Raw genomic sequence first — 14,519 nt, 5'->3', positions numbered from 1 at the left:
AGAAATTATTTTTCAAAAAAAAAAAATCTCATAAATTAAAATTTGGACCAAAAATGTATTTTAGTAATTTTAAAAAATTAGGAAATAATACTATACAATATATCATAATAAATAAATAAATAAAATATCATCAATAATTTATTTTGTTTTGTTAGGGCTCTTTTAACTAAACAATATTTTACTTGAATGAGTTTTCCATTAGCAAATACACTCTCACTCCCTCTTACAGTCCCCACTCACAGCTCACAGCTTCCAGTTTCGCTCTCTGATTTGCCAACTCCATTACCACGATTTCTCCTTTTTCAAGCTCCGGGGCTCAGCCGAAACCAAACCAGACCCGACCCGAATTGGTAGCTGCCTGAGTCAGTCATTGTGAACACCAAACTAGCTTTGCTTCTTCTTCTTCTCGAGGAAATGGGTAAATCAACATCCTCTCTTGTTTCTGTATACAGTCGTTTGATTATTAGAGGAAGCCTTCCATTTCATGCTTTTACTTATTCTACTAATAATATTAGCAGTAGAAGAGAAAATGCAAAAATCCCTAATCAGAATCGGAATCAGTTTTTGAAATCTGTGAGAGATCACTGCAAATGTAGAACCTTTAAGAATCTTGATCATGCCTTAGACCTGTTTGATAAAATGCTTCACATGCACCCTTTGCCTTCCATTGTGGATTTTAGTCGCATGTTTGGTTCCATTGCAAGAATGAAGCTTTACCCCGTAGTCATTACTCTAATTAGAGATATGGGATCCTTTGGAATTACTCTCAATGTTTGTACTCTCAATGTTTTGATTAATTGTTACTGCCATTTGAACCGGGTCGATTTTGGGTTCTCTGTCTTAGCAACAATTTTGAAACTTGGTTATCAACCAGACCATGTAACCCTAAACACTCTTCTTAAAGGTCTCTGTCTTCAAGGTAATGTTTCTGGAGCTGTGAGGTTGGTAGAAGAAATGGAGAACAAAGGGTATCAACCTGATGTGATTACTGTTGGGACAATAGTAAACGGTCTGTGTAAGATTGGGGAGACTGGTGCAGCTATTAGGTTGCTAAGGACAGTAGAAAAAGGGAATTTTGAATCTAATGTGGTGCTGTATAGCACGATCATTGACAGTTTATGTAAGGACAAATTGGTAACTGAGGCTTCAAACCTTTTGTCTGAAATGATGAGTAAAGGCATTCAGCCAAACATTGTCACTTACAATTGCTTAATTCAAGGACTATGCAATTTTGGCCGGTGGAGGGAGGCTGCCACTTTGTTGAATGAGATGACGCAAAGGAAGACCATTCCAGATGTGTACACCTTTAACATTTTGGTGGACACACTTTGCAAGGAAGGGATGTTGACAAAGGCAAAAGAAGTTTTTACTGAAATGGTTCAAAGAGGCATTGAGCCTAATTCCGTCACTTATAACTCTCTGATTGACGGTTACTGTTTGCAAAACAAAATGGATGATGCTATCAAAGCATTTAATACGATGGTTGAGAGGGGTTGTTTGCCTGATGTGTTTAGCTATAGCATATTGATAAATGGATATTGCAAAAGTAAAAAAATTGATGAGGCAATGCGTCTCTTTCATGAAATGTCCAACAAAGGAATTATTCCTAATGTTGTGACTTACAACACTCTTATGGGTGGCTTTTGCCAAGTAAAGAGACCCCAAGCTGCGCTTGAGCTATTCCATAACATGCAAGCTTTTGGCCAACATCCAAATCCCCAGACCTATGCCATCTTGTTAGATGGCCTTCTTAAGAATAAACAAATCGTTGAGGCATTGGCATTGTTTCAAGAGATGGAAGACAAAGGGCTGAAGCATAATACTTTGATTTATTACAACATCTTGATTGATGGTTTTTGTATTGTCAGGAAGCTTACAACTGCAAGAAAAATCTTTTATAGTCTCCCTAACAAAGGATTGCAGCCTGATGTTCCAACTTACAATATTATGATCAAGGGGCTGTGCCAAGAAGGACTAATAGATGAAGCATGTGAGTTGCTTGAGAAAATGGAAGGGAATGGTTGCTCACCTAACGATCGCACATGTAACAGAATTATCCAAGGGTTACTGCAACATAGTGAGACATCAAAGGCGACAAAATATCTCCATATAATGGTTGACAAGGGATTTTCAGCAAATGCGACCACTGCAAGCATGTTAGTTGACATGGTGTCATCTAATCAAGTGGATAAGAACATTCTAGAGTTTCTTCGTGCCTCCCTCCCTCCCAATAGATAAAGCCATCTCTATAATGGAGTTAGTTTATTGTTTTACTTTGTGTTGTAATTATATTGACATATTGATAATGCTTAAGGACCAAGTGGGTATATTTGTTTCAAGTTTTTCTTTTATATGGTGATATTTCTTTTCTTGTATTGCCGCTAGGTTGTTGTTTTCTAAACCAGTATTTTTTACTTTTTATCTTGCCTTGAAAATATGTTGAGCACTAGCGTTGTTAATTTTGGGATAATTATCTTGAACTTCAGTTGATGCAACACAGCAAACATGGAATTAGTTTTATTTATTTATGAAATGACAGAATAGTTTGTTTGCAGTTGGTGATGCTCATGTGGCAATTTGGGTGCTTGTGATAGGTCAACTGAATATCTACCAAAGACCATTGATACTAGTAGATTGTCCTTACTTAGTTAGGTTATACATTCAACCTATATCGTTCTTTGTTAAACATAGATGGTTTCTACCCTTGCCCCCAATTCCTCATTGACCCTTCAAACTTACATGTTGTAACAGTGTAGTGCTTGTTGTCTACATTTAAAGGATCCCGTTTTTTATGTAAATCTAAATTCTCGTCCATCAATCTCTGTTGCTGTTATATTTGTTTTCTAGAAAGAGTGATCGGTTGATTTTGCAGCTTTGAACAATTGCTATTTATGGATTTTGGATTCTTTCATTGTCAAGTAATTCTGCTGTTAGTTGTGTTTTAGATTTCAGAGTTTGCTATTCTTTATCTAAATACTATCGGAAGGCTTCAGGGAATAAGACAATAAGTCCTCAAATTTTTTTTGTGATGATGCAGACAGAGAATATAACCTGAAACTTGGAAATTCCTTTAACATTCTTTCAATAAGGCACTTCACATATTGCCTTTTGTTTTTAGTTGTTATGCTTGGACTTTTAAAATAGTAATCATTCAATATTTTCTTATTCTTTTTCCTACTTGATCAATAGCATGAAACATCAAGATTTGATATCCTTGGAAACTTTCATTCACCTCCTTATCCATTTATAAGTGATTACATAATATGAAACTTACTCTATGGAAATGAAGCAGGGTTTCTGATTATGTTAAATCAGATTACTCCGGATATTGTATCCGAGGCATTTTTAAAATTTGCAATATCCGGATGTTAAAATGAGGGTTTCTGTACCTCATTTTTTCTCTCACATTCGAGGTACGCACATTGTAGTTACTCCGGATATTGTGTCCAAGGTGTCTGATTTTAACATAACTAAATGCCTTGGATACAATATCCGGAGTAATTTGAGGTATACGAAGTATACGGAAATGAAGCAAGATTTCTGATTACTTCGGATATTGTATCTGAGGCATTAAGTGATGTTAAAATTCAAGGAAGAGTAGTCGCTTAGCCAGTAGCTTATTACTGTAGCAGGTTACTTAGCCTTTTATGTAACCTCCTATGATTGTCTATAGCTTAATATTTATGGTTATGGAATTTTTTAGTAGAATTACAGGCAGACTAGCCTTAAGGTGTGTTTATAGTTTATACAGTCCTTGTGGGTTTGATACTTAATAATCCTAGTTTGTACCAGGTTCGTATATCTTCTTATTTCTCACTCTTGTTACCTTTATTATGTTCTAATCCTTATTCAAAGCTTAGCTGTCACAGAAAGCTAGTTTGCCAATTCAGTTGTGACCATTCATAGGCCACAATTGTTTGTTAATAATGAGGCATAGGGCCCAATCCACATGTGAATATTTAGCTTGGTCCTTATATGCTAAAGACCCTATATTTGTTTGTCAAATGGGCAATTGCCATGTGGCACAAAAATAAAAAAATCCCTGAACAGCTACTATGTGAATGTAGCTTAAAATGGAAATAGTTTGATGTAGTTATGAAATGAAAGATTAGTTTGTATGTAATTGGCGATACTTACAGCAGCAGTGGAGGATAAAACCGATTAATGGGGGTAATGATAATCTTAAGAAATATCTTGATTTTTCATTAATTTTTGCAGGGGAAGTTGTAAAACCTGTGGTATTTCAGGAACAAATCTGTTTTTTAGTGAATGCTCATCAATGTTGAGGCTGTCCCATCTTCTGCATAAGTTTTTTTTGCACTCGCTGGGAACCTTTGATGGGCAACAAGTTTCTTCACAATAATCTATATAGGGGAAGCTAAATCAAGGCTTTGTCATTTGTGGAATGTATGAGCTGACAAGGTATTCTGTTAGAGTCAGATTGTAGATCAAAGAATAAAAGATAAGCAGGGTTAGGTTTGGTTTGCTGAGATCAAGAAGACAAAAGGATCTTAGCTTAGCTACCAAGGTGGCAATCATCTGTCTAGCTGTCATAGGTTATTACTCTTCCAGATAATGTTGAAGCAGTAGCCTTACGTTAGAATTCAAGGCTTCCTAGATGGCAAATGCAAGCAGTCATGAAGGATGTATGAAACATAGGCCTTCAAATGGAAGGAATATGGTTTAGAAATTAGAATGTTCAAAAACTACAAGATAGTCAGGCATGTTTTGGGAGTGGTTATCTGTGATAGTGGGCGTCATTGTATTGGGACTACGTGTGCAAGAATAGAAGCAGACAATGATTGGATTGAAGAACAGGCTCTAAGATTATGCAGTGCAGTGCAATTTGCAGTGGAGCTGGGGCTTCAGGATTTAGTACTGGGGCATGAGATTAAAGGCTTGGTGGATGATTATGGCCACATATCATTTACTCATGGCTTTACTTGTACAAACCGACCAGCATAGAGGCTAGCAACTGAAGCCAAAAGCTTCAATGATGTAATGATTTAACGTATTGGGTGGAGGATATGTGTTTACTGGATAAAGATGGACCTGGAATTCTTTAATTCACTAGTTTAATAAAAAAAATACAATATAGTTTATTCAAAAAAAGAATGGCGAGAGAGGTCTTCAGAAAGCTGATAATCTTGCTGCAACTGCTAAGGACTTTCACTTTTCTTAGTTGGGATTTTTGTGTACTACCACTGTTATTTTTTGCTTTTCGTTTACTGTTGTTGTACTCTTGACTGTAAATATTATTAAAAAAGAAGAAGAGAGATTGTTGTAGTATACTAGCAAATTTGAAAGTTGCTTCTGGATTGGAAAAACTTAGTGCAATGGACATTGAAGTACTGGCTGTCACAGCTTGGAGCCTCTTAATTAACAGAAATGCAGTCAACCGTGGAGATCCTCGAAAACAGGCAGCAACTATTGTCACTGAAGCTTCTCGACACATGGAGGAATATTGCCTTGCTCGGGCCCCCTCCTCCCCTTGGCCAGTACGTCATCCCACCTCCTGGAGCCTTCCTCTACCGAATATCTTCAAAGTCAACACCGATGGAGCTGTATTAGGACGACTGGACAAGGGCCGTTGTGGCATTGGTGTGGTGATTCACAATGATAAAGGGCAGATCATGGGAGCCCTTTCTAAAAGAATTCCTTACCCACTTGGTGCTATGGAGATAGAAGCAAAAGCATTGGATTGCATGGCCATCTTCACCTGGGTCTTGGGATTGCATGAAATCATCCTGGAAAGCGACACTCAGGTGGTGATTCATGCTATAGCTGGAACTCACCCTGCCTCAGTTCGACTGGTTATCACTGGCACAAAGACTAAGATATCAAAATTTCGTAGCTGGAAAGCAATGATCACTAGCAGGAATTGTAATTCTGCTGCTCACCTCTTAGCTAGATTTGCTGATGTAATTTCCGACTGTACAAATTGGGTGGAGGATACTCCACCTATTATTGCCTCTCAAGTCGAGTTTGATGTACTTAATTTGGGTTCTGCCCGTCTAATGAAATCAGCAAATTTTCCTATAAAAAGAAAAATTGTAGGCTACATCTACTAGCTACTTACTGATTCAGTTTTTACTAGGCTATTTAAGGAAAAGACATTTTCAGTTTGTGGCAATTATTTCAAACAAGTATCTAAGCATCACATGTTTTACCCTATGAATGGTTAATTCAGTATCCACTAACTGGGGCCATTTTTGTAGGTTTTATTTTAGTTATATCAAGAGCACACATGCCAAGGAAAGGCTGTACGGGGGCTAGATTGGCTTTCCAACAAGATTGCTAACTAGGTTAAGCTTTGTTCGATGTCTAACCTGATAAGCTTCTATACAATTATGGGCTTGTTATTAAATATTGTCTCTATTTCTTGGTTCTTGCAGGCTTAGGAGATCAGTAAATCTTCTGTAACTTTTTGGGATGCACTCTCTGTCAAAGGGGATGCTACTGTTATTTGGTTATTATGCCTTTTCCATTGATACTATACTGAGAGTGTATCTGCTTGTTTAGATCGTTGTCACTATATGATAGAAATTGACATTTGGCCTTTTAGATTCTAAATAACTCATGATTCACAGTTTATAAGATCCCCTTATTTGGCTCACTTTCAAGGGATATGGTTGAAATATCTTGTCTCTTCCCTTGATTCCTTTCATGATTATGTGTTGAATGCTATTGAGTACTGGAAAGTAGCCAATAATTTTGGCTGGAATGGTAATAGTGATAGATCATTTTTTTAGTGCTTGGTGCAGTTGATCTAATTTCTCTCTCTTTTTTTTTTTTTTTTTTTTTTTTTCCCATTTTGGATCATCTTTCTATGCATAAATAAAAAGCTTTCCATGTTAGTTCAATAAAGACAATAATTTTTAAGCTTTGTGCAAGCTACTCTTTCTCTTCTACTCAATCATTCTTGTACTAAACCTATCAAGATTTTGATGAATGCTCAAGATATTGGCGAGCTAGCCTTAATAGAATAATCTGTAGTTGGTTATATCTCAAATGGTTAGAGACCTTCATGCAATTTCAGATAACAAGAAGTATTTGCCAAATGTGGGGAGAGTATGCTTTATATGGCACCAACATCGTGTTAATACTTGCACTTGCTTTTAGGACTTAGCCTCTCAATGGTTCTCAGATGTATCATATCTAATGCATTACCCCAGATGCATTAGCTGTTGGTTGGCCTTCTCCTTGATAATGCACTGTTGAGCAGAGTTTTTGTTGAAGAGGTGGATCATTATGTCCTTGTGAAACACTATGCAAGCTTAAAGAAAATGGTGCCGAGGGTGATCATCCATTTAGAGCTCAGATAGGATAAATTGCATCACTTTGGTCTCTTATGACTAGAGTTTCATTCCTCTTCATTGTAGCTTGTAGTTACTACATAAATTTGACAAATATCTAAGGAACGAACATGTGACCATATGAAATTGATGACTCGCATTGTTGAAAATGTGATATCGATACCATTGATGGCTCACACTGTTTAACTTATCTGAGACAGTTATCATATATACTGTTTTAAGTTTATGAGCATTTTTATCTAAATTGAATGGATTGACACCACTGGATCAGAATGATATTTATTATTTAGAGGATTGATCACCTAATAAGTATCTATCTTGCATATGGTGGATCTTTTTTTTTTTTTTTTTGGAGGAACTTCCATATGGTGGATCTTGAGCATAATTTAGTGTTGACTGTTGACAGAATCGAATAATATACCCACAATTTTTATTTTTTTAAAAGGAAGCAAGCCATTTCCATAGCATGCTTCCACAAAAGTAACACAAGAAATTATTACACAACTGTAAATGATAATCTGAATGTCATGTACTAGTGGCAACATATTCTGCGGTCATCCCAGTTCACAAGGACCTGTCGCAGATTATCCCAACTAATTGTTGTATGATCAAGGCACAAAGCTTGGGGCCTTTCCTTTGTGTTGAATAACTTGAATTCATCTATCTCAGAACTCTATTTGAGCTTAAAACAAAGTTCTCTTCTCCGGCAATGGTGGAATGCAACCGGCCTGCTGCCCAACCATTGTTAAGCGCTCGAGTGGCAACACGGGCTGGATCACCAGTCACACGACTTCCTTCAATTTGTTTCTCAAATTCTGGAAGTCCACATGCTTTTCTCTGTTTCCTTCTCTCCCTCTCCTCATCTCGTTCTTTCCTCAGCCAACTTTCAACTGTTCTCTGCAAATACAATTCCAGAAGCACAAACAGAAACAAGGGCTCAGGAAAAGCACTACTCTCGCTCTCTCTCTCTCTCTCTCTCTCTCTCTCTCTCTCTCTCTCTCTCTCTCATAATTTAATATTTGAAAGAAATTCATATTGGATATCTACAAGTAATGTGAAGGTTAAAATAAAAAAATTACCATTAGTGACAGTTTGCTGATTTCCTTGACTTTATCCATAGGCATTGCTAATTGCAACTTCCCATGAGCCACATAAACCTGAAAAATACAACAGTTTTATCCTTGAGGAGACGTAGAAACTCATCCAAATTTTAGAAAAAAATTTCTTTTCATGGGTAAGAGTTTAGACAAGAAGTTCGGAAAAATAAACCAAGACATACTATATGAGATGGCCAGTTCTCTAGGCCATCAAATATATGTGTTGCATAGATGATTGTGGCACCTCGCTCTTCACACTCCTTTCTTAGAAACTTCAGAAGGTCGGCCCTTGCTAGAACATCAAGGTCAACTGTTATCTCATCAAGAAGAAGGACCTAGGAAACAATGGAGCCAAATTATATTACATTTTGGAATATGAGAATGGGGGAAAAAAAGGAAAGAAAAGGAAAGAAGGAAAGAAAGAAAAAGGAAAAAGCTTAAGATACATGATACTGAAGAATTTACACTTGGTGAGATGGTGAGTGCTTAAAGATGGAAATACCTTGAATGGCTTGAGAAGACCCATACAGATTTGCACTCGTCTTCTCTGACCGTCAGATACCTTGTGCATCCTCCATGATAGATTGATATCCAGTACCTACATAACCAAGGAAACCATTTACGTAATGACAGTCCCAACAATGGTGCAACTGCACATGGTTTGTGGACTATGCATTTGTCTTCTCTTAATATTAGCTACCTTGCGCATCCTTCAGGACATTGATATCTCAAATGCCTATGATTTACATGCAATTACCAATGCCCAAGAAACTGTTCCATTTCCATTCAAAATTTAATTATTCTTCTGCATATTATAAGAAGCCTCACAATCATACTTTTATAGTTGAATTCTTCATATAAATGAAAGAGGAATGTTCAATAATTACTTATGTATATTGAATCATATGACAATCATGCAATGTAAAATTACTCTCTACGTTAATCATCTAGGTTACTTCCAAAAAATGGAATTGACTGAAGCTAATGACTTTTACACCCTAGCCAATGACATAAGAAACATTAATGACTAAAATCAAAACACAGAAATTGCTTCTGCTCTATCAGTAGAATATGAGAAACAATCTTGTCCCACCTTCTCAGCTATTATTAGGGTGTGATAATGTCGAAACCTTGTGAAACTTGAGGCTTGTATAAAGATAGCTTTTTGAATATTTGGGCAATTAGTCCCTACTTCTGAGTTAGACCTCAACACTTCCTTTTCATAACATCCATTTACATAGACATGACATATGAGCCAATAAGCTCTAGTTCAAATAGCACCTCAACCTAATCCCCTTGTAAAAGCAATGTGGAGGGCTAGGTTGTAGGTTCAAACCCCATAGGGATGTAATTACCAATATATAAATAAAGACACAACATCTTGCAGGACAATTAGTTCAAGCTCACATCAATGAAGATTGTATCTCAAGGAAAGAACACACTGGTTCTTACCTTAATTAACTCATCTCTTCTTTGAGGATCAATACCCGCAACTCCATATATCATTTTTTCTGCAGAAACATCCATTTGTATTGCAACCTCAAATCCGGCAAAAGCAACTTCTCGCTTCCACTGCAAGTAAATAATCCCCCCACCCCCACCCCAAAAAAAAAAAATTAAAAAAAAAAAAAAAAAAAAGCCTGATTACAACTATCAAAGCCTTCAAATTTTATTAGAACATGTTTTACAACATACTCAAGCAACTGCAAAGTGAAATTGCTGAGAAAATTTGGGATTAAATGGATTTATACTGAAACAAAATTTTGAAAGAAAAAAGAAAGAGGAATATATCTGGTTAACATTCAGAAACTAAGGAAATATTGGGAAAAATGTAATTTAAGGAATTGCAAAATTTTGTGATTTTATAACAGTGTCTGAATTTTTGCTTGCATTTCATGTTAAATTTTGTATGTCATATATTTAAATTTTCCAAGGAAAAGATAATGGCAAAACATATTGATTATTTGGCCATATTTGATCCCAACTGGATTTATAAATTGCGTACATGCCAGCAAAGTTGAAATTTATGCCAAATTTATTTATTGAAATTCTCATGTACAATCAAATCAGTTGTAACTTTCTTTGAAAAAAAAAGCATATATTTTATTCATCCTTGAAAAAAAGCACATATTTTATTCAGTTGTACAATCAGATCCTTGAAACAAAAGCATATATTTTATTCGATATAACTCATAAAAATTGTTCAAGTCAAAGAACAAAGAAAAGCATGAACCTCGCCACCAAGATAGCTGAGATCACCAGAAGAAGTCAATGTGGTGTCATGAAATGCCGATCTTCCAAGTATGCGGACCATATGGGGTTCAACCATGTGCTTCCCTCCCAATATCTTCAGAATTGTCGTTTTCCCTACAATAACAATCAATTAATACGCACACTAACACACCATGAGAATTTTTGTTCTGAATTGTTTGTTAGATTTGCTAAGAAATTGAAATAAAGGAAAAAAAAACAATTAAAAAAAAAAAAACTTGGAGCTTCACTATGGGCAAAACTTAGATACAATTTCTTAGGTATTGTACCATAGGTTCTCAAATTAAATTCAATCACATGACTGTATTGACCAATGCAACATAACCATTATTATATTCATCTAAGAAAAATTAAATTAAATTATTGGTTAATGCAACTGCATGGTTGCTTTTAATTGAGAAATAGGGATTGTACCTAAAATTTTCCCCTTCACTATTTCTTCTTTTTCCCTTTATCAATAACCAAACAGATGCTAAATGAAATCATTCTTTCCATGTTACAATACAATCATTCAACAAACAAACATAACATTGTGGGTTCCATTTACTCCCATCTCAAAAAACTAATCATAGATTAACTGAATAAAAATTTAACGAGAGCTAATATCATGCAAATTTCCTTCATTTTCTGATCAACCAAACAGCAAATCCAAGAAAATTCCCAGCTAAGAATCAAGCACACCAGAACAATGGTCCCCATCATTTCCATTTTGTTACTGATCTCTGGTCCAAATTTGTTCTTTTCATGAAAGTTCTCAGCAATCAAGTTCAACCAGAGCAATGGGTTCAACTTGTTAGAATGGTGGGTTTCAATTATCCGCATTTCATAATAAAGAAAAACTATCACAAATTAACTAGAGAAACTATTAAAAAAATCTCTGTTTCCAACTTTTATTTTCATTTTTCTTCACTTTTTCATAAACCAAATTAAGACCATTATTAAGGTGACAGACTTATACAAATTGAAAAAAGTCATTACAATTTAACCACAAAAGCAACACCAAAATCTCTGGTTCCAATTTTTTTTTTTTTTTTTTTTTTTTTTTTGTCTTCATTTTCTCGGAAACCAAATGGAGCATTAAACAGATTAGAGTATCAAAGACAATTCTGAAGATGAAACTATAGATAGAACAAAAACATTACAATATAAGTATGTAACAAACAATAAAGTTTCTGGTTCCACTTTGACTCTTTTTTCCCCACCATTTTCTCAGCAACCAAACAAAGCATTAAAGTAAGCAGAGCATCAAGGAAACTCTGAAGGTGAAAAAGAATACAAATTGAATGAGGCCCATTATAATTTAACCCAAGAAAAACACCATCAAAATCTCTGTTTCCAATTTTATATTTTCCTTTCCTCCATTTTCTCGGCAAGTAAACAGAGATTCAAGGAAACTCTGAATGTGAAAAAGAACAAAAATTGAACGAACCCCATTATAATTGAACCCAATAATCAACAAATTAATATCTCAATTTCCAATTTTGATTTTTATTTCCCTCCATTTTCTGGGAAACCAAACAAAGAGTAGTATTAACGAAAAAACAGAGTATGAAAGAAGAAACAGTAGAACGAACCAGCGCCATTGGATCCAACAAGGAGGCAGCGATCACCGGAGTGAAGAGAGAGAGAGAAATCTTCGATCAAAGGAGTGGAACCCGGCGGAGGATGACCGTCGATTCCCGGGTACGTGAATTTCAGACCGTTGATCTCTATCATTGGCTCTGACATTTCACTTTGCTTCAAACCCATGTTTCAGAAACAGAGAGTTTCAGAAAGAGAGAGAGGCAGAGGCAGAGTTTTATGGAGGTCAAGTTGGTGAGTTAGGTGAGTCGACGGTGAGAGAAAGACCGAGTTGAGAGGCGTGGCAGAGTGACAGTCACATGTAAAGAAGAGTAATTAAGAAACCACAAGTGAATTTGATGGACTGCTCTCACCAAGTCCAATCCGGAAAAGTCTTTCCATTAAAATGGAAAAATAGACCTTTCCTATTTTAGTAAGGCTTTGTATTATTAGATTTAGAAAATAATTCATCTTAAAATGAAAATCTTTCTATTTTATTATTTTTTTAGAATACTAAGTATTTTTTATTATAATTGTAAAAATAAAAAATAAAAAATAAAATCTACAATCATAGATTTGTTAATTAGCATTATCATGAGATCTATATCCAAATTGTGGAAGTGAGTCCAAAAATATATGATCAAATTAAGCTGCAAGACTTGGAATAAGTTAAAGAACAAACTTTGTGATGAAATGAGGTTGGCTAACTTGATTAAACTAATTAAAACACCATTTTTTTTTTTTTGAAAACATCAACCCATCACTGTTCCGATTAAATTAGGTTTATTATTCACTAAACAATTCTAATATACTGGATACATTATTTATACAAATTATATATAATTTGACACTTAATTTAATAATTAAATATGTAATCATGATAAAATAGTTTATTCTACCAACGCAATGAAACTTGTGTTACAATTTTTATTTTGTTTTGTTACAACAAATGGGTGCATTGGGAATTTCTCAATCCAATAAGACCATGTTGGGTTGAAAAAATTGTTTAATCTAACTCAACCTGACACATGCACACCCTTAACTCTCATCCATTCTCTAATCATTCACATTCTCTTCCTTTTACTTGTTTGTTTGTTTGTTTGGTTTTTTTATTTTTTTTATTTTTTTATTTTTTTATTATCACATTCTCTCTCAATCATCCCCACTATTCCCTTCTCTCGGTCAAAACAACTTCCTATACTCTCCTCTCATCCCCCCCCCCCCCCCCCCAATTTCTCATCCCATAATTTATTATCTTAATTTATATTATTTTATAATAGTTGGCGTATGAAAGCTCAATAGTGCAAAACACTATAACTTGTTTAGACCCCCAATTTTAAAATTATGGGTAAATTGCTTTTACTCTACTTAACTAAGTGTGGAATAAGAGTAAATGAAACGCAAAAAACCGGAACTACACTCTAGTGCATAAAGATAAACAAGAAACAATAAATGTAAAGCACTAGATAACACTGAGATGTGTTATCGAAGAGGAAACCAAAGTAAAGCACACTAAAACAGGTTGACAGTGCATCTCACGAGTTGGCCTAGTCACAAGATGAGTCACGAGATGTCTTTTGACACTTGACTCTTCAACTTCCAGCACGTACTTCTCACATGGCCTTTCGTGGGTTGTCCATTTGTGAGCCAGTCGCGAGCAAGTTGTGAACTTTATGGTTTTTCACAAATCTTCACCAAAGTCTCACACTCCACCCTTACATTAAATCCCACAATCATATAGGGAAATGATTGACTAAAATACAATAAAATTTGACACGAAATTAATGCCAACAAAACATAGTTGAAAATCATAATTTTACAGCGTATAATAAAAATAGTGCTAATGGTGAACTCAACGTAATAAGAGCCTCTCTATTTCACTAGAAAGATACACTTAAAGTTGGTGTACAATAAAAGTTGTGTGTTCTTAATTAAGAAATACATTCATTTCAAATGAAGATAATCATTTCCTGACTTTGAATATGGAAGAACAAATCACCTTAACATTTCATGAAAAAAGTTGGAAGTGATATCACCCCAATCACAACTAGCCACCTTAACAATTTTTGGGAATTTTTTTTTTTCAATCTCATATTATTTCTTAATCATCACCATCAATTCCGCATTCTCATTCAAAACAACTTCCTACTCTCTCTCTCTCTCTCTCTCTCCTTTTCCCCTCCTCTCTCATGCCATCATTTATTTTCTTAATTTATTTTATTTCACAATAGTTGGCATGTAATAAAAATAGTGCCAATGATGAACGGAATAGGAT

General features: G+C 35.2%; 2 protein-coding genes across 2 annotated transcripts; one reads left to right on the top strand and one right to left on the bottom strand.

Annotated features, from left to right (window-relative positions):
* Positions 1 to 414: 414 nt before the first annotated feature.
* Positions 415 to 2,238, top strand: LOC126719134 (putative pentatricopeptide repeat-containing protein At1g12700, mitochondrial). The gene has a single exon (XM_050421722.1). The coding sequence runs from the start codon at positions 415 to 417 to the stop codon at positions 2,236 to 2,238; it is 1,824 nt and encodes a 607-aa protein (XP_050277679.1).
* A 5,483-nt stretch (positions 2,239 to 7,721) lies between these two features.
* LOC126716818 (ABC transporter I family member 20) lies at positions 7,722 to 12,628 on the bottom strand. The gene is made up of 7 exons (XM_050417810.1): positions 12,259 to 12,628; positions 10,647 to 10,780; positions 9,866 to 9,985; positions 8,916 to 9,011; positions 8,596 to 8,748; positions 8,396 to 8,473; positions 7,722 to 8,213 (listed from the first exon to the last, which is right to left on the bottom strand). Exons 1-7 carry the CDS (start codon positions 12,431 to 12,433, stop codon positions 7,977 to 7,979), a joined length of 993 nt encoding a protein of 330 aa, XP_050273767.1. The 5' UTR covers positions 12,434 to 12,628; the 3' UTR covers positions 7,722 to 7,976.
* Positions 12,629 to 14,519: the final 1,891 nt, after the last annotated feature.

Source organism: Quercus robur, chromosome 3, assembly GCF_932294415.1.
Source record: "Quercus robur chromosome 3, dhQueRobu3.1, whole genome shotgun sequence".
NCBI classification, from domain to species: Eukaryota; Viridiplantae; Streptophyta; class Magnoliopsida; order Fagales; family Fagaceae; genus Quercus; species Quercus robur.
This window is presented reverse-complemented; position numbering and strand designations above follow the sequence as displayed.